The sequence below is a fragment of the Girardinichthys multiradiatus genome, chromosome 21 (assembly GCF_021462225.1).
Source record: "Girardinichthys multiradiatus isolate DD_20200921_A chromosome 21, DD_fGirMul_XY1, whole genome shotgun sequence".
NCBI classification, from domain to species: domain Eukaryota; kingdom Metazoa; phylum Chordata; class Actinopteri; order Cyprinodontiformes; family Goodeidae; genus Girardinichthys; species Girardinichthys multiradiatus.
In genome coordinates this window covers 18926290-18952590 of record NC_061813.1, presented here as the reverse complement: position 1 = coordinate 18952590, position 26301 = coordinate 18926290, and the positions used below count along the sequence as shown (strand labels likewise).

General features: G+C 37.7%; 4 protein-coding genes across 11 annotated transcripts in view; 1 reads left to right on the top strand and 3 right to left on the bottom strand.

Annotated features, from left to right (window-relative positions):
• tpk1 (thiamin pyrophosphokinase 1) overlaps window positions 1-9484 on the top strand; it is a 124265-nt gene extending 114781 nt beyond the window's left edge. For all 5 annotated transcript variants that reach the window (XM_047348920.1, XM_047348918.1, XM_047348919.1 and 2 more), the window contains one exon: window positions 9191-9484. In XM_047348920.1, coding sequence (XP_047204876.1) covers window positions 9191-9220 — 30 coding nt within the window. In that variant the 3' untranslated portion in view covers window positions 9221-9484. The remainder of the gene's footprint in view (window positions 1-9190) is intronic.
• A 1044-nt stretch (window positions 9485-10528) lies between these two features.
• On the bottom strand, window positions 10529-12339 carry sec61g (SEC61 translocon subunit gamma). The gene is made up of 4 exons (XM_047350313.1): window positions 12186-12339; window positions 11711-11815; window positions 11446-11548; window positions 10529-10684 (listed from the first exon to the last, which is right to left on the bottom strand). The coding sequence occupies exons 2-4, from the start codon at window positions 11802-11804 to the stop codon at window positions 10675-10677; spliced, it is 207 nt and encodes a 68-aa protein (XP_047206269.1). The 5' UTR covers window positions 11805-11815; window positions 12186-12339; the 3' UTR covers window positions 10529-10674.
• A 1357-nt stretch (window positions 12340-13696) lies between these two features.
• zgc:112332 (uncharacterized protein LOC553712 homolog) lies at window positions 13697-20700 on the bottom strand. Of its 3 annotated transcripts, XM_047350310.1 has the most exons (7): window positions 20548-20700; window positions 20058-20173; window positions 17897-18052; window positions 16507-16611; window positions 15585-15794; window positions 15026-15218; window positions 13697-14870 (listed from the first exon to the last, which is right to left on the bottom strand). In XM_047350310.1, exons 1-7 carry the CDS (start codon window positions 20556-20558, stop codon window positions 14768-14770), a joined length of 894 nt encoding a protein of 297 aa, XP_047206266.1. In that variant the 5' UTR covers window positions 20559-20700; the 3' UTR covers window positions 13697-14767. The 3 variants fall into 3 exon arrangements, with proteins under 3 accessions (XP_047206266.1, XP_047206268.1, XP_047206267.1); XM_047350312.1 differs by lacking the exon at window positions 17897-18052; XM_047350311.1 differs by lacking the exon at window positions 20058-20173 and having other exon boundaries at window positions 20548-20683.
• A 1398-nt stretch (window positions 20701-22098) lies between these two features.
• si:dkey-73n8.3 (uncharacterized protein LOC100150965 homolog) lies at window positions 22099-25188 on the bottom strand. Of its 2 annotated transcripts, XM_047350308.1 has the most exons (7): window positions 24952-25182; window positions 24503-24618; window positions 24083-24238; window positions 23891-23995; window positions 23483-23692; window positions 22796-22988; window positions 22099-22459 (listed from the first exon to the last, which is right to left on the bottom strand). In XM_047350308.1, the coding sequence occupies exons 1-7, from the start codon at window positions 24963-24965 to the stop codon at window positions 22357-22359; spliced, it is 897 nt and encodes a 298-aa protein (XP_047206264.1). In that variant the 5' UTR covers window positions 24966-25182; the 3' UTR covers window positions 22099-22356. The 2 variants fall into 2 exon arrangements, with proteins under 2 accessions (XP_047206264.1, XP_047206265.1); XM_047350309.1 differs by lacking the exon at window positions 24503-24618 and having other exon boundaries at window positions 24952-25188.
• Between the last annotated feature and the right edge of the window lie 1113 nt (window positions 25189-26301).

Here is a 26301-nt window from a genome sequence, read left to right as displayed (position 1 = left end):
CTGGTCTTGTTCAAAGACATTTAATAAAAAAAAATTATCAGTTTTTAATAACTCAAAGTACCAACAGCACGGTCTTTAAAATTCATTTTAATAAAAAGAAAATCCTGCTGCACATGCAGCAATGGAAAGTGGAAAAAGTAAAAAAAAGAATTTTATGTTGCTACTTTTTAAATTAACATAAATAGTTACTTTGAAGTCCCATTTACCTCAACAGTTGCACTGCACTGATAAGCAGTGCAACTTTTTGCTACCACCTTTAGCACCTTTAGCAGGTCCTCCAAGAGCCTCTTTACACAACACCATAAGGATTCAAAAATAGAGCATTCCTCTCTATCTTTCAGAAAAGGCCCGAAGCACCTGCATGAATACTGCGAGTGCTAACCCCTCCCAACCTAACTGTCCACAACAGCGTGAGTGTCTGCAGAGTCTCTCCTCTCCTCAGCCACCCTCTCTCCTGGGTAATTTGTTGTGTAAATACTTCCCCACTTACAGCTTATGGGCCCTCTCAGCTGTGGCGCTGGAAATGCAATTACAGGTAGCAGCCATCTCCATTGTTATCACTAGGGGGTGCCACGTTCATTATGGTCCCCTCTGCATCAAGTGTGTATGTGGGGGGGTGCAGTTATTGATCTCTATCAGCTTTGAGGAGGTGATTGTTAATGAGGCTATTTGAAACCCTTTAGTGATCTGTAAAGGTAGCATGCACACATTTATGTGTGTGTGTGTGTGTGTGTGTATGTGTGTGTCTGTGTGTGCACATAGACAACAATTGTGTTTGTAGGAATCACATTTGCCATCTTGTTGAGAAAGCCTCCCATTCTTCTCCCTGTTGTTGTGTGCTGGTGCCTCTGGTGGTAGTTCTGATAATTATGCCTGCCATCACTATGCTTATAAAACTGACGCATGGCCTCTTGTCTTGGCTGTAATATGATCATGTTGTCATATGGTTTTTCAGACTTATGGTAGTTCTATAAAAACGTGCAGCCTTTTGGTCCATATTTCAGTCCATGACAAGAATGTTCCATATATGGCTGAAAAGCACCACAATGTTCATTAAAGGGACGTTTGAGGTAAAAATTTGCTTTAACAGATTTAATTTTGTTTACATTTGGATGAGAATTGAAGCTCTTTTTTTTTACGCCTACTGTATCCAGAACATATGACCTGTCTGAAGAGAGCCACAAACAAGCTCGCTCACACATAACTCTCCATTTTTCCAGCTCGTTGACAACCTCATGCTGGTAAAAATATGGCAGAAACCCATTATCCTGTCAAAAAAGAAGTTCAGGCACAGCCTGATGTTATTCTCATACACCCATAGCAAAGTGATCGTGCCTTTGTGCTCAATCCGTTATTAAGTAACCTAACTTCACAAAAGGCTTATTATCCTCCTCGTTCTGAGTCAAGCTGCTCTAATACCTTGCTTGTTTGGGAGTCTTTGAAGCAGGATGGGATTTTTCTTTGTCCCCCGTTTGATGTGCGTGCAGCCGCCTGTGGACAAATGATATGCTTCATTCTATTCTGCCTTTGTTCCTCTACATTTAGTTTTGCCTTTATGTGATATTGTTTCAACAACTGCTTCTGCATATTCATAATACAGCTATTTTCTAACACAATGTACAAAATTCTGTTTATGGTGATCAAACAGTGCAAGGTGTTGGGCTTGCATTGAAAATATGCAGTATTCACGCAGTATTATACGAACATATTTTTCACAATTGTGCATAAATACATTATAAACATTATTAGACACCCTATATGACATTCATTAGTTATTTCTTGGAATTTCTTATGTACACACATTCCATAATTTGTTAAAATATTTTGTATCTGTTCCACATAAAATATATATATTTTTTTTAGTTAATGTGGTAACTTAGCAGACAGTTTTCTTTGATACAAGATGGCATGTAATTGTACTGCACGGAACTATAAATAGCATATAAAGTTTAAGGAAAAAAAGTATTGATTGCTTTATGATGAATCCAAGAAATCTTTACCTTAAGGATTTTACATATCTAATCTACACCTACATCTCATCATGCTTTATGATGAAATAATGGGCAGGGCTTTTACTTATTGATCCAATTGATTTTGAATCTGTCTTTATAATTAGATGGAATTTGTATATATTTCTGTATACAAATTACATCTGTTTCTCTTGTAAAGTCCCTCAAAGGTTGAGAGGATGATCTAAATAAATGGTCTGTGATTATATACCACGTATGTAGGAAACCCACCCACCCTGTTAAAATGCCTGTTTTGTAACGTAAAAAAGTGAGATCAAGAAAATTCAATTCAGAACTTTTTCCACTTTTAATTTGACATACATTCTGAAACAAATCGATGTGTGTGTGTGTGTGTGTGTGTGTGTGTGTGTGTGTGTGTGTGTGTTCCTGTCTTGGCATCACAGTGAGAACAATTTTTCCGATTTCACCATCAAATTGAAGACCGTTTGTACCAAAGTGAGGACATTTTGCTGGTCCTCACGACCTATTTTGCTAACGGTTAGGCTTAGGACGAAGATATGAATTGACTTTAGGTTAAGGTTAAGGTTAGGGTTAGGCATGCACTGGTAATGGTTAGGTTTAGGGTTATTGTCAGGGTTAGGGCATAGAAAGGGTTGAAAATGACTGAAAATCAATGGAAGTTAATGGGAGTCAACACATGGTCCTCACTACATATAGCAAAACAAGTGTGTGTGTGTGTGTGTGTGTGTGTGTGTGTGTGTGTGTGTGTGTGTGTGTACAATATATATATAAAGCTGTAATAACCTGGTTACTCAGTGTGCACATCATTAAACCAATGCCTGTTTCTATTTCAATATTAAGGCTCTTTGGTAGAAGTCTGTCACAATACCAAATTTTGACTTGGTGATATGATATTCGTCTGTTCTTCCCTGTTCTGCAAATCTTTGTGGATTGTGGACTTTGTTTACCACAACTGTGACATAACAGATTTTCCATCAGATTTAGCTCTGAACTCTGGCTACACCATTCCAAAAAGAATTTTTTTACTGGTTAAGCAATTATTTTGTTGATTTTGACATATGCTTGGACTCACAGTGATGCTGAACAATAAAATCCCTTTTCATCTTAAGCTTTCTTGTGGATACCTGAAGGTTTTGGGTCAACAGAGCTGTTCATAATTTTCTCCAACTTGACAAAGAGCTCCATGTAAATAAAAGGGCATCCCACAGCATGGGGCTACCACCACTGTGCTTAATTGTGAACATATGATGTTCTTTCGCAGATGTGCCAGGTTGTTTTTTTTATTTATTCTTTTTCAAATTATACCTTTTGGTATTGTGGTCAAATGTTCAAGCATAAGACCATAATGTATTCTGCCAAAAGGTTTTGGGAGATTTTAAGCCATTGACCTTTCACAATTTAGACTAGAGGAACAACCTTTATAAAGAAGTTAAGAATTATCGTTCAGATGTAAACTGTGTGTGAGAGAGTACATATTGTTATTTTGGCGACACTGGTCAAGACAGTGTTTTCAGAATATCATTGTTGTTTCCTAACCGAAAGCGAGCTTCGAATAGGTAAGAGGTAATTGATAAGTTGCATCTGAACCTTCCCTGGACCTTTCGCTCCTGCTGTAGTTTGTGGTAATCAGTGCAATAATCCTCCAACACAGTTTACAACACCAGGCACCCAAAGCAGATAAAGATCAAGATAAGTTAAAAACTAAACTAAGGATAAAGTGTGTATATATATATATATATATATATATATATTATATATATATATATATATATATATATATATATATATATATATATATATATATATATATTTATATATATATTAGACGAAAATTCAGAATGAAAGACTCACCTTCACCGTCTCCACCTTTCAATGACTCTTCTGTGCGTCTCCCGGCCTTCCAATCACCATCCTGTCCATCTGATTCTCCATCCAATCACCTTCCGACGCCTCGCTTGTCAGCTGAGCTCATCCCTCCTCCACCCCACCTCCACCATCTTCCTTCACATCTACTCCTTGCTTCCTCGCTCTCTGGCTGCCAATCCACCACCAGTGTCGGATCAGGGGGAAGACATACAGGGGTTGGACAATGAAACTGAAACACCTGGTTTTAGACCACAATAATTTATTAGTATGGTGTAGGACCTCCTTTTGCGGCCAATACAGCATCAATTCATCTTGGGAATGACATATACAAGTCCTGCACAGTGGTCAGAGGGATTTTAAGCCATTCTTCTTGCAGGATAGTGGCCAGGTCACTACGTGATACTGGTGGAGGAAAACGTTTCCTGACTCGCTCCTCCAAAACACCCCAAAGTGGCTCAAATATTTAGATCTGGTGATTGTGCAGGCCATGGGAGATGTTCAACTTCACTTTCATGTTCATCAAACCAATCTTTCACCAGTCTTGCTGTGTGTATTGGTGCATTGTCATCCTGATACACGGCACCGCCTTCAGGATACAATGTTTGAACCATTGGATGCAAATGGTCCTCAAGAATGGTTTGATAGTCCTTGGCAGTGACGCGCCCATCTAGCACAAGTATTGGGCCAAGGGAATGCCATGATATGGCAGCCTAAACCATCACTGATCCACCCCCATGCTTCACTCTGGGCATGCAACAGTCTGGGTGGTACGCTTCTTTGGGGCTTCTCCACACCGTAACTCTCCTGGATGTGGCGAAAACAGTAAAGGTGGACTCATCAGAGAACAATACATGTTTCACATTGTCCACAGCCCAAGATTTGCGCTCCTTGCACCATTGAAACCAACGTTTGGCATTGGCATGAGTGACCAAAGGTTTGGCTATAGCAGCCCGGCCGTGTATATTGACCCTGTGGAGCTCCCGACGGACAGTTCTGGTGGAAACAGGAGAGTTGAGGTGCACATTTAATTCTGCCGGGATTTGGGCAGTCGTGGTTTTATGTTGTTTGTATACAATCCGGGTTAGCACACGAACATCCCTTTCAGACAGCTTCCTCTTGCGTCCACAGTTAATCCTGTTGGATGTGGTTCGTCCTTCTTGGTGGTATGCTGACATTACCCTGGATACCGTGGCTCTTGATACATCACAAAGACTTACTGTCTTGGTCACAGATGCGCCAGCAAGACGTGCACCAACAATTTGTCCTCTTTTGAACTCTGGTATGTCACCCATAATGTTGTGTGCATTTCAATATTTTCAGCAAAACTCTGCTCTTACCCTGCTAATTGAACCACACTAAAATGACAGGTGTTTCAGTTTCATTGTCCAACCCCTGTGTGTGTGTGTGTATATATATGTATATATATATATAAGTGTGTGTGCTTGCCTTTTTTATCTTTTCTCAAGTTCCTTGAATAAAAACCACAAGGTTTCAGTAACATTTTTACGAGGAAACACTTTAAAATAGACGTTTGCAGAATTGCTGAACTGTTCAGTCATTCATTGATTTGATATTTAACTTGCTACTGATGCTAAGAGCATCGTTGCAGATAAAGGTGCAGAAAAAACAGAGAAGCCCGCTGTTATTGGTGAGTTTCCCCGTTTCTCATTAGACACGATTCAGCACCTCCATTCTCAGGGATCTTGTCAACACAGCTTGTTTGGAGCTAATGCTGCATAAATAAATGTAACTTGTAATTGAAAAAAAGGTGATGCTCGATTTCATATTTTTGTCATTTCTGTGTGTTGAAGCACCGTGATTTATTTGTTCTGTAAAAGACCAATTATTTTGCCTGACTGAATTCTACACAATTGTCCTGATTTTTACATGATTTCCTTCCATGTATTGGTTGTTTGCGTTTAATAAAATGTTACTCAGACATTTAGTTCAATTCATTTCTGTTTACTTATATAGCTCCAATGCACAACAAATATCTCAAGGCACTCTACAAAATAATAAAAACATCTAGTTTTACGTATAAATATGTTATTAATTCAATTTAATAATATAGACATACTCAAAGTTAATTACATACATTCCTATTTGATCCTAGTGAAACAGTGCATTCACATTCAGTTTATTATTTATATTGGTAAAAGGATTTTCTTTCGTTGCAGTACTTCCAGTGGACAGACGATGGCTTTAAATCTTAAACTTTGCAGCAATTTGCCATATTGAACATGCATGTAGTGACAGTAGAGAGGAGAACTTCTCTTAAACAGGAAAAAAGTGCCAGCAGAACCTGGCTCTGGGTGAGCAGCCATCTGTCATGACTGACAAGGGGTGTGAGAAGACAGAGCATACACACAACCATGTGAGAAGGAGAATTTTTTATTAAATACTGGATCTAACACAGAGCAAATGGAGAAATGCTAAAATAGGAAAAGTATTATCCATGTTTAATTTTTTATTTTTTTATTTTCATCAAAACTCTCGCTGCAGCATTTTGGATAAGCTGAAGCCTTTTAGCTGCATTTGTGGACTTTCTGATAGTAAAGAATTACAGTAGTCCAGCTTTGAAGTAATAAATGCATGGACTGTGTTTTCTGCATCACTCTGGGAAATATTTCTAATTTTAGCAGTGATACAGAGGTGAAAGAATGAATTCCTACAAATCTTTAATATGTGGTTTAAATGATATGTTCTGGTCAAAAATAACACTGAGGTTCTTTGCATTGTTACATAACTGTAGTCTAACTGATGCAGTTCATCAGGATTAATAGGTAAGTATAGCTTAATATCAACAGCTCATCAGTGACAATTTATCCCATTCTGTATGATCATTTAACCAAGTGGAAGAATATACAGACAGTATAGAGAATATTCCACAGCACTGAAGCCTGGAGCATGTTCAAGATTTACCACCACCATGAACATTTGGGAATCCATCAAATATGATCTAAACCAGCCTAGGAGTGTTCCCTTGATCCTACAGCATGTTCAAGCCTTTCTTAGATAATACTGTAATCAACTGTTTCAAATGCAGCACTGAGATCTAACAGGAAAAGTACAGATACACCTCAATTATGAGGTTATGAGAATATCATTAGTGACTTTCACCACTGCTGTTTCAGTGCTATGATGAGCTCTGAAACCTGACTAAAACTCTTCAAACCAGTCACTACTGTGTAAATGCTTGCACACTTGATTTGGGGCTATTTTCTCAAGGATTTTAGATAAGAATGGAAAATTGGATATAGGACTATAATTTATTAAGTCATCTTGATCAAGAGGTTTCTCAAGTAAAGGTTTTATTACAGCAACCTTAAAAGCCTGTGATACATATCTGTTTACTGAGGATAGGTTTATCATATCTAAAATGGGGCTGGTAATCAGAGGGAACACTTCCTTAAAAATTTGTTGGGATTGGTTCTAACATACAAGTTGAAGGTTTAGATAAAGCTAATGTTTTTGATAACTCACAAGGCTCAACTGGATCTAAACAGTCATAACACAGATCATGTTCTACAGCCTTTTGTAAGACTGCCTTGCTTATTGAAGACCATGTTACCAATTTTAGGAGGATTGCAATAAATTAACTTTTTACTAAATCATTTTCATTTGTAAAGAATCTCCATCAGTCATCACAGCTGAGAACTGAAGGAATGGACAGCTCAACAGACAAAGTTTGGCTATTGTACTAAAAAGGGACCTAGTATTATTCTTGTTCTCCCCCATTAATGATGAGAAATATGCTGTTTTTCTTGGCGAAGATATTTTAAACAATAGACAATTTTTCCAGATAGGTCTCATCTTGATGTGTAGGGCGTCATTTCCTCTCCAAAATTCTTAGAGGTTAGTTAAAAATAAGTTGTGACATAACATTATTTTTCTTTGTCTTTTAATTTATCCTTCCCAGGCCTTATAAATGCCCACTGGTGAAGTATATGTGGTCTAAAAACCTCCAAATATTTCATTTTAAATAAGCAGAAAAAAAACAGGACCTACACAGTTTGGAAGAATATGAAGTTTGATTTTGATGTTTTCTAGGTCTGGATACAAATGGATTTTTTTGTATTTTCAGACTTTATTTCTTGTGCCATAGTCTGAATGTTATATTCTCCATCATTACTTTTATTTGTCCTTCCCTTCTCCATGCCCTCTCCCTTATGTATTTCCTTCCTCTCTTTCTTCCGTGTGTTCTTCCTTCCTTGACAGTACAAGGAAGTGCAGATACATGTCCTTCATTTGTTCCTTTCTTTCTTCCCTTTACCCTTACTTCTGTCTCTCCTTGTGTCTTACCTTTATTTTGTGTGCATCATAACTCCATTCCCTTCTCTTGTCTTTCATTCTTTCATTGTTCTCGTCATATTCTCTGCATTTCCTGTCCTTATGTATTTTTGGCCTTTCATTCCTTGTGTCATTACTTGTTACCGTGTTCTTCCATTGGTTGTTCCTTCTCTCCTTCTGTGTGTACGTCTTACTTCATTTTCTGAGTTTCTCATATAAAGCCTGCTCATTATGGAAATATCTGACAAAAAACATGAACTTCCATACTTGAACCTAAAAATTAAGCTGAAAAAAAAGCATAAAGTAATAGGGTTTAAATTTGGTCACTAACCTACTAAAATCACTAAATCCCAATGAGCTAGTGTTCCTGGAAAAAACAAATAGATGGCAGACTTTACCTTACAGTGAAAATAAAACATAATTCGACCACTAGAGGTCAGCAATGACCATTTCTTTGCCAGTTGAGCTGGCACAGCTCACTGAAAAAACTTGCACTATAACTATTTACAGAGGAATATTGAGCTTTATAAAGAAACCACAATATTGTTTGATCTTTTACTAAGGCTACCAAAACTTTAGTTTGAAGATGACACCAATACATTTGGAGCTGCATATAAAATGAAGGCAAACATTTCATTCCAACAACAAATTTCATTTTTTTCACTACAGTTTAGGGCCTAAAAACTTTTATGTTCAATTCTACATTCAAAAGATTTTTTCACATATTTAAGCTGAAATTGTTTTTAAATACATCTTAAAGCCTTTGATTCTCTTGGTTTGTTTGCATGAAGTGCAACAAAAAGCATCACTATGGTGGTCAACTTTGGTACTGTTTAAAAAGATTTGAGAAGACATTACCTAGAAAGTACGAGTACTCACAGTGGGTTGTACATACTAGGCTTTGCGAGTTAAATTTTTTTTTTTCAGGGACTTTGTGTCAACCAGAGCTAACAACCTGCTGTGTTATGAATAGAAAACATCTCTATGCTTTGTTATAACTAATATCATTCAGTAACACTCAATGCCTTGTCTTTTCTGTCCAGATAACCAAGTTCTGCAGTTCGGGAAGCTAGTGAGCACCTCCAACACCTACGAACCCACAGCACCGGGAAATCCCAGGAAGTCTGTGACTGTGACCACAGACCAGCCTCTCCTTTGGAGCATGGGCATCCATATGAATGGAAAATAATGTCTTACAAGCTGTTCAATCAGAAGCAACTATCATTTGTGATTTCTTTAATGATGTAGACAAGGGCCAGAGCCAGATAGTGGGCCAAGAACTGTTTGATTTGAATAATGTTGATTTTTTGTACTGGAATTAAAGTTAGCAAATGGTCGGTCGGACGTCGTCTTCTGCTTTATCCGGGACAGGGTCGCGGGGGCAGAAGACTCAGCAGAGACACTCAGACGTCCCTCTCCTCAGACACCTCCTCCAGCTCCTCCGGTGGGAGCCCAAGGCGTTCCCAGGCCAGTCGAGAGACATAGTCCCTCCAGCGTGTCCTGGGCCGTCCCCTGAGCCTCCTCCCGGTGGGACGTGCCTGGAACACCTCCCGAGGAAGGCGTCCAGGAGGCATCCGGTATAGATGCCCGAGCCACCTCAACTGGCTCCTCTCAATGTGGAGGAGCAGCAGCTCTACTCCGAGCCCCTCCCGGATGGCCGAGCTCCTCAACCTATCTCTAAGGGAGTGCCCGGCCACCCTACGGAGGAAGCTCATTTCCGCCGCTTGTATCCGGGATCTCGTTCTTCGGCTCTAGCTAAGACCTACAGCATGCACTGGGGCAGTTCGCAGCCGAGTGTGAAGCGGCTGGGATGAAGATCAGCTCCACCAAGTCCGAGGCCATGGTTCTTGACCGGAAAAGGGTGGCTTGTCCTCTTCAGGTTGGAGGGGAGTTCCTGCCTCAAGTGGAGGAGTTTAAGTATCTCGGGTTTTGTTGACGAGTGAGGGAAGAATGGAGCGGGAGATCAACAGACGGATCGGTGCGGCTGCCGCAGTAATGGGGGCGCTGTGCCGGTTCATTGTGTTGAAGAGAGCTGAGCCGAAAAGCAAAGCTCTCAATGTACCGGTCTGTCTACATTCCTACCCTCACCAATGACCATGAACTTTGGGTCATGACCGAAAGAACGAGTTAGCAAATGGGTTTCAGCCTATTCTTATTCTGGCTGTAGACTATCTTCATAACTGTACTGTAGCCCACATGTGCCTCGAACATCTATGTTCCCGTTTCTCCTTTTCTTGGAGAATAATAGTCTAACAGTAAACAAATATGGGTTTAGTTAACTTCTGTAATTATGATTTTTATTACTGCTCTTTTGCCATTCCTAATGTCAAAAAATAAAAAACTGTAGTCACAATGAAGAAAATAAATAAAAATAATCAGCATGTGTTTAATTGTTTTATTTACACAACAAAATATAAATGTTGAGCACAGAATGTAAAAATGTTGTCCATTCAGTTCACCATAATACCAGTCCAATAAAACTTTGCACAAAGGTCTGTCCAGATAAGAGATTTCGCTTGATCACGGTTTAACCACCACTAGAAGAAAAACAAGGAAAGAAATGTTAGTAACCAATCAAAACGTGAAGCTGAACTCAGTCATGCCTCAATGTTTCCCCCTTTTACAATAAAATATTAAAAAAAACTTTGTTAAGTATATCATAAATGTTAAAATTTAAAGAAACCCACAAAAAGAAGACATTTTGTGTAATAACTACATTAAAATATAAACAGTCTATATAACTTATTTTGATATTTCAAGACTGAAGATCAGTGCGATCCTTATGTTCTATAATTGTAAAACAAATGTTTAACATTTGCAATCACCTTGTGAACCATATTTTATTTTAAGTAAATAAAGTGAAAGAGTTGTCTAGGTTTGGAAGCAGAAGGCCTACAGGTTTACGAAAGAAACAAAGTAGAAATCTAAAGTGGCAATGTTAAACAGGCTTAATTTATAAAAATTTAATTAGTTCCAAAAATGTACAGCCATTATTTGTAATTAAAACCTGTTCAAAAGATTTACACGTAGTTTCCATTTTTTTTTTTAAAACACCAGCTATTGAAATACATCAAGTGAAGCACTGAAACCCATCATTATGTAACACGTTTAGATTTCCTAATACTTCTGTTCAGCCAATTTGTCTGCATCTTTAATGTGGATTTCTGTAACCCAAAGGGATATTTATATTCGCCTTTTCTGTTTGACCTATTGGTTTCACCAGATGGACTAATAATACAATGAATTTAGTGCAAACCTCCAGCTTATTCAGTAGTATTTAGAGTGCGGTTTTACTTACACAATGATGTTGTTGATGGGGATATGGATGAGCTTGACAAAGAAACCGATGAAGCCCATTATGGCAAATCCAATCGCTGTAGCCATGGCAATCTTCTGAAATTCTTAAGGACAAAAACAAAAATTGTCAAACATAAAAACAAATGAAACCGAAACATACAATGGAATGAAAATGTTGTGTTCTTTGAATCCAAAATATGTTAACGGAACAACCTAGTTTTATTTGAAATAAATCCTAAGGACAAATGGACCGAATAAAATCGTACCTTTTCGGTCGGGTTTTGTGCACCTCTTCACAAGCCTTATGGAGTCTTTGACGAACTGCCGACTGGGCTCAACAAACTGCATCACCTGGTCCATGTTTTTTTGGGCTGCGTACAGAAATAAATCAGATCTCCATTAGCTTACATTTGCTTCAGCGCTGACGTTGACTTCAACACTTCACCTTTTTATACTCATCAAACATATTCCTTTAAAAGGGTGAACTTATTTTATTGTAACAAACACTACTCTGATAACCATTATACAAAACACACAATACTTAAAACTAATGACGTGATATAAAGACGTTTAATCTGTCTTTATTGCTAATACCGTATAAGACAAGCTAACGTCAATGTAGCACTGTGTTTAAAGTTGGAAATGTCCCACCAAAACGCCTCATACGTCTCAAACCATTTGATTTGTTACGATATCAACGAACTAAACCCATTAGGGTTAGTAAGAGACCCGTTATTTTACCTGTTTGCGTCCTGTTCTTTCGAAGAAGGAGTAGTGATGGCCACGTAGCTTAAACACGGCTAGAAGAAAAAACTGAGCTGACGTAGACTTACACAGCGCATGCGTGGGACGTGTTCCTCTTTTACTTTGTACAAATTGTTGTTAACATCTCCACCTGCAGGCTAGGAGGTTTCCTACATCATAAATATGTAGTGATGGCAACTGTAAATCTAAATTTTAACAGAATAAATGAAGCTGTAGAAACATTTTTAAGACACAAGTGACTTGCAATGAACTCAGTTTTGCTTTAACTTATTTTTTGTTCACAATCAAATTTTATCTGCAGTTAATTCAATTTATTGGCATCTATTTTTTTCTCCAGTATAAATAAATGTATTATAACTCCTTACTATGATAATGTATATATGCAGCAAGCACACATAAAATATCAAATTGGGATATGTACCAATCTAAATTGTCTTGACTATCTGCTTTCCCAATTTAGATGTATGATTCAGCCCTGGAAATTAGCTAAATCCAATCATCTTCTATCTAGTTTATTGCAACATTGTTTTCTTATCAGCCATCCTGTTTCATTTGTTCTACCTTCAGATAAAAAAAAAAAAAAAAAGTTTTCTACCAATGAGATCTCTTCTGACACTGTGTGTTGAATAATCATCCTGCATGAGTTTTACATTCTTTGTATCTATTTGAAATTGTTTTCTTTTTTTTTTTTTTTTGAACAATTTCCATATCAAAAATTTAGGTCCAACATCTCGTCAAGCTCTGCAGAATGCCTCTTTTAATTGAAGACTGAATACCAGATTTAGACTTGTGCAGGTAAATGCATATTAAAAGGCAGGCATATATTGCTCCAATTCATCTTTGGAAAAAATGCTTTCAGTAGTTTTATTGTGTGTTTATGGTTTTATGGTTTAAAAAGACAGAAAATCCAACTACTACGATTGTTTTTCCAAAAACATGTTTGTACCTCTTTTTTATTTTAAACAACTTGATTTTACACAATTTTGTGCTTCAACAATGCAACACCTGATATATTTGTATAAATACCTAGTTAAATGTAATATTCCTTTGTATTTTATCCCTGTTTTTCACATTTATGTATATCAGCACTGTTGCAGTAAGGTCAATACTTCTACAGCCTTTCATTTTACTCACACAACATTCCTTCTAATATTTACTCGCTCATGTGACTTAGATTAAGATTAGAGGTTTCTTGTTCTGGTATTTTCACTTTAAAGTCTTTTTCAGATTTTTGTTAGACCAACATGAGCCAGCAGCAGGATTCCGGTGTTACCTTTCATACTTGTTACACTAAAAAAAATCAACAATAAAGTCACAAATTTGAGCCATCTATTTGGTTGGTATTGCCTAAGACTGTAAGAGCCTCAGTTCCCTAATAACCTTTGTCCAGTTTTTTTTATAGTCATTCTTGTTATTTCATGTGGAGCAGTCAGCTTAAAAAAGTCTGCCCATACATACGAGTGACAAACAAGCACAACTCTGCAAAATGATGGTTTAAAAAGTTTATTATTTACAAGATCTCATGTTGTTATATAATGTGTTTCACTTCACTGTTAAAGGTCAGCATGCTGACATTTTAAAGCCTTGTTGTTTTGCAACCCATTACCTCAGTCTAGCCATTTCACAGATGTTATTTTGCCTCCATTTAAGAGAAAAAAGGCATTTGAAACTGCAGAATGCATGAGATGCAACCAACAGCTCAATAAATAATTATTTACAGGGATCTGATTTTTACTGATCAATAAATGTACAGGGGGTTTAAAAAAGGGAACAAAGATTCAAACAATACAAGATTTCTGAGGTGTTTTCTCTTAACCCAGGAGAACAACTTTAACCAGAGTTGTTTTGTGTAATATCTGTTCTTTAAGTGCTCTGACCCCTTAGAATTTAGAAAATTTTTGTAAATATCTATTGGGAAATTAGCATCAGCGACATCTTTAGTGAAAGTAACATTTCACAGTCTCCTTCCTCTTATCACCAGACCATAGTTGGGTATGTAGTCTCCTTTGAAAACTGACATTTTTATACCTGTGAACACTGTAAATAAAATCAATTACGGATTAAATATTAGCCTTATAACAGCCTTTGTAAGTCTGTTAACACTTTGTTGTAACATAGCTAAGCAAATGCTTCATCTATTTTAGTAGTATAGTACAATAGGATGTACTTTATTAGAGCCTAATAATTAACTTGTAAAATTAAAAGCAATCTATGAATAGCATTAGAAGCTCATCTCATATTCAGCTAAAGCATAACATGCTGGTTCGTGAAAATTCATTTTAGTACAATTTTAGTATAAAAAAAACATTTTAGTACAAGATACACACCAAATAAACATCAATGTATCGGGAATGCTTAAAAAGCTTTTACTTCGGAATAGACATGATTCAGTGAATGCTGTTTGAATTCAACATATGATTTGTACTTGATAACATGGAAAATAAAGAAGAGCTTTACTCACTATAGCCATCATTTTCACAAGAGTAACAGATCTATAAAAGTGCATAACAGTGCTTTAGAAATGTGGAACGTGTAGCATACAGTTATTCTGCTGCACTTCACTGCCAGGTGATGCCAAGCATGTTGCAGCTCACTTCCCACAGCCCCTGGGCCAAGTCATCATCAGCAGCGGTCCTTGAGCAGCGTGCAGGCGCGCAGTCACTGAACACAATCAGTGACAGAAAGTGGTCATTAGATCAGGCTTGGTTCTTTGGGGCAATTGTTAAGTACAAGGTTATACATTTGTAAAGTTTTGCTGGATAAATTTGCACTTTTTTATTACTTAACAGTTATTGTGCTTGTTGGCTGAAAGCTACCTGAAATAACTTCCACTTTGGCTCTCCAGGCCTGGTTCCACAGCGCAAAAGATGGTGGTTTGTGCTCCCTCCACTGTTGTCTTGGTAAAAATCCTGAAGATTTTCACTGCTACTTGTATGCACTGGTGCTGGTGCCGCCACAGGTCAGACTGGACCACCCCCGGGTGCAGAGAAAAGACACTGACACCAGAACCTGCAGCGGAAACCAACAGCTACAGATTCACTCAGAGTTTCAAAAGCATCCGTAACCTTTAAACTTCTTCACATGTTGTCACATTAGAAACACAAACCTCTGTCAATTTTAGACCAACACAAAGTATAGTGCACACTTGTTCAATGGAAGCAAAAGAGTATGAGGTTTTATAATGTTTTAAAAAAAATACTGAAAAGTTTGTTTTCAGATTGATTGATTTGGTGTTGTGACCAAATACCTTTGGCAATTTAGTGTATTTTAACAAATAGTAACAGTATGCGTATGTCACAACAACATCACAACCTTTGTTGGGGTTAAATTTATGTCTCATGTTAGTTCATTTATTGCTTGGAAATTCTTTCTCACCTTGTAACCGCTTGGCAAGAGAGCGTGCAAACAACACGTTAGCCAGTTTGCTTTGGCCATAAGCCTTCATAGCATCATAATTCCTTTCACTGTTAAGATCATCAAATTGAAGTCCAGTCCAAGTGTGGGCCACCGACGCCACAACGACAATGCGTGCTGGTGCTGAACGTTTGATGAGGTCAAGCAGCAAGTAGGTCAAGAGGACATGACCTTAGGCAAAGCAAGGGAAAACAATTCATGAGGGCTACTCTCTCTTTAGCTGCACAGTTTTAATTGTTAACATTGTTGTGACCTTCCTTGATACATTCATTCAGATATCCAAATCACATTGAAGATTTGAGAATGCATCCACCATAAGAGGATTTACTGCAAGTGTGTTCTGCTTGCTGTAGGATTTGGAACCAGTCTGTGTTTTAAGCCAGAGAGTTTAAATATTTATAGGGATTGCAATGAGGTTTTGTCTTTAAAGTTGTTTTTAACTTCTTTACTTAAAAACTGCCCTTATTTGAGCGGCATTCACGAGTACAGAGTCTTTTTTTGGATGCTGATGTAGGCTTGTGTCTCTATATGTGTGCGTCTTGGTGTCCATATGTGTGTGGGCAACCGTGCCTGAGCACAGACTGTTCACACTGACAGATTGTGACAAAAATAATGCACAAAAAATAAAAAATAAACATCTTCTGGGAGCAAGACACGGTCCAAAAACACAGTGACAGCTTGAAAAAATAAACTGCTCCAGAATATTCTCAGGCTGACGTGTTTGTCAGTTGTGGTGCCATTAAGACTGAATACCTTCTCCTCTTTCTGTGTAACTATTCCCAAACACAGAAATTAATGAACTAAGGTCAGAAAACATCAGTCAACCAGCATTTTTTAGGTGTCTTATATCTACACAATTCAGGAAGGAAATATAACAACTTACCCAAATGATTAACTCCCAGTTGCATTTCAAAGCCATCCACTGTCTTTGAATAAGGACACATCATAATGCCTGCATTGTTTATCAGGATATTCACTTGCTTCTCTTCTGAAAAACATTGATAAAGTTTATGTTACAACAGTGAAAACCAGATGTTTACGTTACACTGTATAAAAAAAAAAAAAAAATTTTTTCTCTCTGTCTGACATAACATCTCACAAAACATTTCATCTTTTTGGTCAGTTAGGATTACCAAAATTGCTCAGGAAGGAGGTGAGTTATGTGCCCCAGAGATGACTGTTGTTGTTTTTTTCAACCAGAGAGTGTCAATTATCCAAAGAGAAATAAATCATGCACCAACATGGGCTCAAAAGCTAGTCAGCAAGGACGTATTTACATAGATGCATCCAGGGACAATTTTTTATTTTTTTTGTGATGCTTGTGAGCAAAGCAGCATACAAACATGATTCATTTACAGCAGGTCTGTTAGAAGGAATGGGCCGAATTCCAGCAAACTATTGTGCATAGCCAAGTCATGACCAAATTCATACATTTTCTGCCAAATACTAAAGAAATGTATACAAACTTCTAAATTTGAATAAGGTAAAAAAAAACAAAATTAAACCTCTAAGCAATTGTACCTTCTTGTAGCATTCACCAATATAAATAACTGTGGTAATCATAATGAATCTGATACAGTAAAGGTTTAATCTGATTCTAATTCAGTTTCAGTCAGGAAAAAAGCTGCATGTCTTGTTATACAGTGTGTGTAAATATCATTTTTCAATTGTAGATAATGTAATAGATAACAAGAGGAAGATAAAATCTTGCTTTGGCGATGTGATGGAACTGATAAAAACTGGTCTTGACAACTGCGCTTATTTTACTCTAAAATAACTATCCCAAATTGTTCCAAAATGTCCTACTGTGGGGGAAAAAAGAGAAGCAGAGGGGGCAAGGGTCTCATTACAAAATACAATGATTTCATTCTTGTTTTTATTTAATGTAAAACACTTCTGCGTTACCCAGTCTTTGGCATCTCAAAAACAGTTAAACTGAAGCTAGAGTGGAGCACAGATATCCAGTTAAAATATAAATATATGTAGTTGTTATCAGCATAAAAATCTAAGGAAATATTGTACTTCCTATATACTGATCCCAAAGGAAACACATATACCCAAGTTAAAGTAGAACAAAAAATGGACCCTTGAAGTATACCACAACAACAATTGGATGAAGAAGAGGGTTATCCCTGTGTGGACAGTCATCAAGTAACAGTAGTAACATTAACTATCAGATAATGTTCACATCTGAATGTCTTCTCTTAAACCTGTTTGCTGAAGGAATCTATTCACAGTTTATTTTGATCATATATTTAATGCTACCCGCCCACCTTTGTTAATGAGTTGACAAAAAGCTCTGATGGACTTTGTATCAGACAGATCCAGTTTCCTGATGACAATGTTCTCATTTCCTGTGTCCTCCAAAATGTCCGCCCGTGCTTCTTCCGCCCTCTCCACATCTCTGCACGCCATAATGATGTGGGCACCTGAAAAGCGAGCGCCAGGAACGACAAGACAATAAAGATATATAGATGTGTTTTGCCTATTACACACCTCCTTCATCTCAGTTGTTCAGCTGAGGCATACTTGCAGCAGTGAATAAGCCCAGGGATCATGCTTGTGATTGCTCACCTCCCTCATTTTGATGTCTAGTTTTATATTCTTGGGTTTGATTTGGTCAAAACTTTCATGTTCAAACTGTACCTTAGGAAAACCATTTTCACAGCAGCTGCATTGTATTTCTAAAATAAGTCAGGACAAACTTTAAAAAATTGACACATTAAAGCAAAGATTCAACAGAAACAACTTGCAAACTCAGAAGAGCAACTCATTTGCAGGCAAAGAAAGCTACCAACATCAAATAAGTAATCAAGTCCTTAAAAATCTTTGTGCACATTTTATCATTTTCTAATGATTCCTAAGCCCCCATTTAGAAGCTCATTTAGCCAACTTCTCCACAATGTATGACGACAGGACCATCTCAGCTGTCACTCACTTTGCTTCTGACTCAAATTATGAAGCATTTTCCTTAATGAGCTCAGAAAGGGGTTTTGAGGAGAGCATGCTCATTCTTCCTCTGACCCCCACACAAATTTGGATGCATGACCATTAAAACTGATATATGTATAGGAAGACAAGAGCCCCCACATTGCACCACAAAAACCTTCTAACAACAACAACAAAAAAAACTACAACACACATTTCAGAGAGCTGCTCCACACTGCAATTAAGGAAGTGGTGAGCCATTAATCAGTTGGAATGTAGCATCTGTGTCCCATTACTGTGTCTTTGTTCATGTTCGGCTACACCCACGTGGGAACGCTCAATTGTTCTCCTATTTATAAAAGAAGCCAAAGAGTCTCTTTAAATACAGTCAACTGGATTTTCAAAAAGTGTTAACATCATCAATCACTGTAAATTCAAATTCATTAATAGGCAATCACAAGTCTCATTTGAGAAAAATAAAATGTAGAGCACTTTGTCAACCCGTCGAATTGTGCAAAACACAAGCATTCTAACCAAGATGAATTAAAATGTTGTGATTTGGTCTGATTTCCCTCGGTACCTTAGAGTGCAGCTGCCCCAAGGTATTGCTGCCTGTTATGAATCTGTGCAAACCTAATTATGTTGTTATCCTGTCATTACATAATCCCATTTACTGATAGATGAACCCGAAAGTGAATTCGCCGAAAGCAAGATGAATAAGAGGAGGTCATTATTCTTTCACCCCTTTTTTTCCACTTTTGTTTTCTCCCACAGTGTTCTGCCTCCATTTGATTTTTCAGCAGCAAAGATAATGTGTTTTTTTTTTTTCTGGAGTACATTACGAAGTCAAATGAAAATGATTTCCACTTGGCCTTTCATTTACAGAATGAAGTCATGCACTCTCAAATGCATGGTGGTAATTTTCAAAAAGCAGCAGGGGCATACCTCATGCTGCTCCTTGGGCGAACAAACAGATTTAATCATCTATGCAGAACCAGTTTTTATATTACACTGAGTCTACGTGTGTGTGTGTGTGTGTGTGTGTGTGGGTGTGTGTGTGTGTGCATGACTGCACCCTCTAAACTCTCTCTTTTGTTGCCTGTCTGGTTCAGGAGGGTTGCAGACCCTCACAATGCTTTCTCTGTCTCCCCGACGCCTCATCTGACTTACATCACTGCCATCTGTCTCTTAAAATGATTGCTTACATGTCCAGTAATAGCAATTTTATTTTACATAAGTTGTTTTTGACATGTAAGCCTTTAAGGTATGCTGGGTTTATAAACCCTGTAATGCAGCTTCATATTTTCCCCGTAACATATATAAAGAAATTGAACCAAGACAGATTATGTGTGATTACCATTTAAGATAGATCCAATCACCAAGCAGCAAGAGTGTTTAAATCCCCGAAGCAGAGTGAATTGTTGCATGGAAATCACAGTGTAAAAGTTAGAAAATAAAAGAGAAAGAGGTGTCGGACCATAATGGATAGACTCGGCTGGACTGTACCTCTTCTTGCTAGATCCCTGGCTGTTTCCTTGCCAATACCAGTGTTGGCTCCAGTGATAATCACTGTTTTCCCATCTAACCTCTCCTCAGATGACCAATGGTTGCAGCACGCACTCCTGGGTAAAAGTGAATTCAGAAAGACAGCACATGGCATTTATCCAGGTTCTTCTCTTTGTGATCTCTTGTCTATTTGAATATGTAGCAAAAAAATAAACATACAGGAGGAAAATCACAGTTCAACTACCTATATTGGTCTGCAAATTTCAGTTATATAGAAACCTATTTAGGTATTTATTATTTACCTAGGCGTGTACATTAAATACCATGAACTTATTTTAAACCTTGGCCCAAACAGTTTGTCAAATAACAACAATAAGACCATTTATGGTGGCAGTTTAATCTTCTTACAAACATTTTTCTTACACATTCCTGAAATCATTAGATCCAGCCTCCTAACCTTTTTCCTTGGAAGATGTTTTTTTTCTCCTACCTGCAGTTCATTATTTCTCCAGAACAATGGATTTCCACTTTATGATCGGTGGGCGACTTCAGTAATAACCAACCAGGCGTCCCGTTCAGTCTCCACCACACAGTTCAGCACTGGCTTTCAGGTTGTCATCTCCACACAGCCTGCTGCGAGCATTTTGTGTTTCCCGGCTGGGCCAATCAGAAGCGAGCTGACGCATGATTGATTCACAAGTTACAGCCAGAGAACAGATGGCTTTCCTGTTGGCTCCTGCCCGCCTGCCTGCCTATTAGATTCTCGTTATGGATTGAGAATAACAACAAACCTTATGCATCTTACTTTCACATGAAATAGATGGCCACAATTCAGCACTTTATAATGTAACATCTTAGGAAAAATGCAGCATCAGAGAGAATTTGCTTATACAAGCTATGATCCAAGAAATCATAAAATTTAGTAAGATTTAGATCCATCTCAGCCTGCAGTACTGGGCATAAACCCAAAGAACTCGCTTTGTTCGGAAAATAACATAAAATTGATCATAAACCAATGTCAAAGGAGCCCAAAAAGAAACTGAGATGCCACAACACTGCAAGGCAAAGCAGAATGATGAAGAGATTAAAAGTTTCCAAAGATCAAACAGAACAATGAGAGCTGAGAATAGGTTTGCCTGACATTGTCCCTTAAAGCTGAAGCTTAATTCAGCAAATAATTTAACACAAAACTGAACAATTAATTGGATGTTTTTGACAAAATAACTATAAATATTGATTACTGTTAAAACTATTACACTGATAAATCATACATTTGTTACTTAATAAATTTCAAATACTAAGCAAAATACAGTGTTGTACTCATGAGTGAATTTCACCTTTTTGAGAACTTTGAGAGGAAAGTGGCGAGAGCACAACTCATCTTGACATAATTTAACAGCTGAATGGAAGATCTTTATTTTGCACTTTTTTAGGGGCAAACTTCAGATATTTTATGCAGAAAAGGCAGCATTTTTTCTCAAGGTGAGTGCTGAGTGACTGCTGAGTGTCTGTTGCCTGTGGAGTCCTTCCACAGGCAACAGAGCCACAGTTCAGCTTTGGGAGGAGCTAATTTGGTAATTTAGGCCTATGCATCTCCCCTCGCTTAAACCTTAACCATAGCTCTATCGTGTTATGCTGAGGGATTTTATTTGCTCCCCTCTTTGCGACAATCCTGTGACCATCCTGCTGGTAAGTAACCAAAAGAACAACAGAAATGTGTTTGATGTATATTTTTGAAGATTTTGTCAGATAATGTGAATCAAACATAATCTGAAATATATTAAAGAGGAATGTTATGGTAGGTTAAAAGTGTCTAATTGTAGTCTAAATGGACTGCTTTTCAGAATGTTCTAATGAATTTATTTTAATCATTTGAATGAGAGCAGCAGTTTTGGAAATTTACTCTTTATAAAATATAGTCTTTGTTAGTAAACAGCAGGCAAAATAAAGTTAGCAATGAAAGTAGTGGAAGCTGGTGGGGAAACAGAAAGGTAAAGTGGCATGAAGTGTGCACAAGGCAGCAACAAAAGAAAACACAAGCTCACAAGAACAGTAGCTTTTATTGTACCCCATCTTACTGGCTGTCATTTTGACTAAATTGTCAATTCATTTCATATCTCCACTTTATAGGTTTTGTAATATTAAAACTCAAATTTTTACAATAATAACATTGTAGGCCAAGTTATTTACTTAAACTATGTCAGCAACAAGCATAATGTTCAAAATCTTTGTGAACAAAAGGAAAAGGGAATCTTCAAGGTATATATGAACGATGCTGCACAGCATGCAGTCAGATTATTTATCTCCAACGGATGCCCAGCAGGTGGCAGCTCACAGCCCACAGCTTCAAAGCTGTGCCATCATCCTCACCTGCCCTGCAGCTGTCTGCTCTGGCACAGTTCCTGGAAACAAGAGGAAGAACGAGGTAAAGAAATTAAAAAAGGTGAATTATTAACTTTGATAGGCACAGTTTCTTGTTTGTTTGTCGGTGTTCTGTTTTTTCGCTTTAGTCTTTCTTAAATCTTTCTGGTGTTATACTGCTCATCTTACACAGTCATATTTTACAATGAAAAATACATGAATGACGTCTACAGTTTTGGTGATAGCTACCTTATGGTATCATATAAAACACAATATTATTTTGTGTGTATTTGACAGGAAATGAAACTGGCTGGTGCATGTTTTGATTTTAAATAAGAGGCCCAGGTAGGCAGTTTTCAGCTGCATGTCTCACTGACTTGTAGAATCCACCGGTAAACATCTCATTCTCTGGAGTAACGATGCAGTAGATAGTAGTGGAAGCTCCTTCTGCTGGGGTCCTGATCAAGAAACTGAATATCTTAGCTATGTCCACAAGAGGGCGCCTAATGTGTCTTGTAATTTCAGTGTTCACGATGCCAGGGTCCACAGAGAAAGCCATCACACCTTGTGCTGCAGAGGCAACAAAGAGAGAATTAGAATCAGAGATAGATTCTTCTAACTTCTGCTACTGTTTACATTTTAACTGGTTATAAACATAAATGGTTTAGAACAGTTTAAAGTGTGTGGTAAGTTTTGTAAATAAAAAGCTATTCAAAATCTGCTACAAAGTGATTAACACTTAATCTTAGAAAAACATAAAAAAAAACTAGGTGTGGCTTGTGGAAAACAGTCTTTCATGAAAATGCTCAGTTCATTGCTTAGAGCGGTTGTGGCTGGGGCATGAGACTCTCACACTGGAAGCAGATGAAGACCTTTTATTTTTTCATGCACAAGGCGGGACACTCATACGGTCAAAGACGAATTGTCAGTCTTTGTGGCTCTGCCTGACATTCATGCACACACACACACACACACACACACACACACACACACACACACACACACACACACACACGCACACACACACACACACACACACACACACACACACACACACACCCTACCCTCAGTCCTTTTGGCCAGCTCTCTGGTAAACAGCACATTAGCGAGCTTGCTCTGAGCATAGGCCCTGACAGGATGGTAATCTTTATCCCCGTTAAGGTCATCAAACTGGATCTTGCCCATGGCATAAACTGTGGATGACACATTGATGACCCGGGATGGGGCTGAGTGCTTCAGCAAGTCCAGCAGCAGGAAAGTCAAGAAGAAATGACCTGAGAAGAAAGAAACAGAGGGAAAATTAAGCAATAGATGATGATTTCTGAGCAACAGATCCTAAATTACAGGAATGTGAGGAAAAGAGCACTGGTTCATACTTTTGCTACTTAACGAAAGTTAAACATTCACTTCTTTAACATGGTGACAAGCACCTCAGACGTTCTATATTTTGGTTAAACATTTTTATCCCCTACCTAAGTGATTGACTCCAAGCTGCATCTCATATCCATCCACTGTCCTTGCATAAGGACAGATAGCCACGCCTGCATTGTTGATAAGGTAGTCAAGTGTCTTCTCAGCTGAAAACCAGAATATTGTAATATGTGCTGCATTTTTCAAAACGTTCTATCTTTATTCTGTATATACTGTGTCCGTGTTTCACCCACTGTTGTAGATATTCTCAGCAAACATGCATATGGATTTGGTGTCACCCAGATCTAGCTGCCTGACAACCACCTTGGCTCCATTCATCTCCCTCATGATTTCAGACGCAGCCTGCTCTCCTTTCGCCATGTCTCGGCACGCCAAAACCACTCGCGCACCTACAAAAGAGAGATTAATTGTTCTGAATAGTGATGTGTGTTTCTATGTACATGCAAGCTTGAATCTGATGTGGTTTTCCTTTTGGAAGTCTTAAAAGTGAACAATTTGTAGTCATTGTAACTACTAATAAATCAGTTTAATATCTGATTTAGGGAAATTTGATTTACTTTTCAAGATTTAAATACTTTCCACACAGAATAATCTAAGTAACAAACTAAAGAAAGTATTTTTTAATCTGAAAACATCTAGCTGTGTCTGCTTGCCTCTAGCAGCTAGATCTTTAGCTGTTTCTTTGCCTATTCCAGTGTTTGCCCCCGTTACTATGGCCGTCTTCCCATCCAGACGCACATCTGATGAACACTTGGGATTGAACATAGACCTGAGGAATCAGAAATTACATTTAAAAATTCCTTTAAGATGTATCCTCTGATTTACTATAAGATATCTAATCTTACTATAAGATCAGAAAAGTCAAGTAAATACACCTGAAAGGAGAGCAGTTGAAAAAAAAGGTGACACACCAAATGCTAGACACAACAACAACAACAAAAAAATTAAAATAGAAAGATCAGTTTGAATTTTTTGGATTTGGCCACTCAGAAGGTGCAAAGGCAAAGTTAAGGTTATTTTCAAGATAAATATGTTTTCATGAGTTGTACTCCAAGCACTTACTAAGGATCCCTGTTAATTATATTACTGAGAAATTTCTTACCTGATAGTTTGCATCTTTATGTAGATTCGGGAAGAAAGCACTCAAAATCCCTCCTAAAATCTTACTGGCAATATCGTTTATGGATGTTTGTTTCAGGATTGAGGTCCAGTGTTCTGGCAGAAAGAGAGTCAGAGAAATGAGAGAGGAAATATGTTTGCCTTCAAAGGGTTTACAGCCTTACTGAGAAGCTGATATTTAGTATAAATGTCCTTCTGTTAGGATTCAGTCAGTGCAACTAATGAATTAAGACTGAATCTGTATTTGGGATTCCGATGAGCAGCCACATGACAAGAGATATTGTGCAGTAGTTTGAGGAAATAAACTGAAAGACATGTTTTAGTTTAATTCTTTAATCTAATTCGTTGTTAAATCTCCTAACAGAATTTTTGATAACTGGATTTTTGTGATGTGATGAGAAGTTTTTTATTTCAGTTATCTTCCAAAAGAATGCAGCAAAATGATACAAATTATTGTCCAGGTGTTTCAGAGTCAAACGAATTCAGTCACTGTTTTCCAATTTAATCTGAAGCGATTGTTGAAGTCTAACAGATCCTCATATGACTTAAAATTTTATATAAAAATGTAAGTAGTAACCACAGATCATATAAGCTATAGCTGCCAAGGTCTTCTGAAAGGAAGTAAGTGAAATTCAAAACCTGTTTTCACAGGTGAGACCTCTGTAATTACAGCATTTTATTAGTGTGGACTTTCTGGTGCTTTCCACAGCTCTAAATCTATCACCTGTATTGAATATTTTAGGTAAGCTTTTATCCCATTTGCTGAACTGGGCTGACACCAACTCCTCATTCAATTTTGAGAAGTGTAAGATTACGAGAGATGAATCCAGAACATTAGCCAAGAGTGGGATTCCCCCTCCCAGGTGTACTCCTCAATATCTGTAAGATATTACAAGGAAAAGATTCTGTAGTGCTTAATGAGTCCAAAGAGGTGTTGCTAGTGTGTTACTTCAACATTTTCACATTTTGTCACAGACCTCAAACTTCAATGTAAGCTTCTTAGGATTTTTTTTAAAACAGACAAACAAAAAGTAGTGCATTAATTTGAAGTAGAAGGAAAATGATATGTGGCTTTCAAACATTTCAACTGATAAAAACTTTCAGTTTTACGCTGATACCTCTAAAGTCCATTGCCTTCAGAAGAAGCCTAATAAGGTTGTCCTGTGTGTAATTTAATCTCAGTATAAACAGCTGTTCGGTAACAGCCTTCGGGGTTTGTTAGAGATTAGTGGAGAAACAGCATCATGTAGACCAAAATACACAGCAGACAGGTCAGGGATAAAGTTTTGGAGAAGTTTATTGCAGGCTGGAGAATCCTGCCCTCTACAAATTC

Coding starts and splice junctions, on each gene's coding strand:
- si:dkey-73n8.3 (XM_047350308.1), bottom strand. Junction 22,989..23,482: donor GCTGGCCAAAAGGACTGAGG/GTAGGGTGTGTG, acceptor TTGCCTCTGCAG/CACAAGGTGTGATGGCTTTC. Junction 22,460..22,795: donor TTTACCGGTGGATTCTACAA/GTCAGTGAGACA, acceptor TCTTGTTTCCAG/GAACTGTGCCAGAGCAGACA.
- sec61g (XM_047350313.1), bottom strand. CDS start 11,804: ATGGACCAGGTGATGCAGTTTGTTGAGCCCAGTCGGCAGTTCGTCAAA. Junction 11,549..11,710: donor CACAAAACCCGACCGAAAAG/GTACGATTTTAT, acceptor TTTGTCCTTAAG/AATTTCAGAAGATTGCCATG.
- zgc:112332 (XM_047350310.1), bottom strand. Junction 18,053..20,057: donor CAGGGATCTAGCAAGAAGAG/GTACAGTCCAGC, acceptor CTCGCTTTTCAG/GTGCCCACATCATTATGGCG. Junction 14,871..15,025: donor CAAAGTGGAAGTTATTTCAG/GTAGCTTTCAGC, acceptor GATTGTGTTCAG/TGACTGCGCGCCTGCACGCT.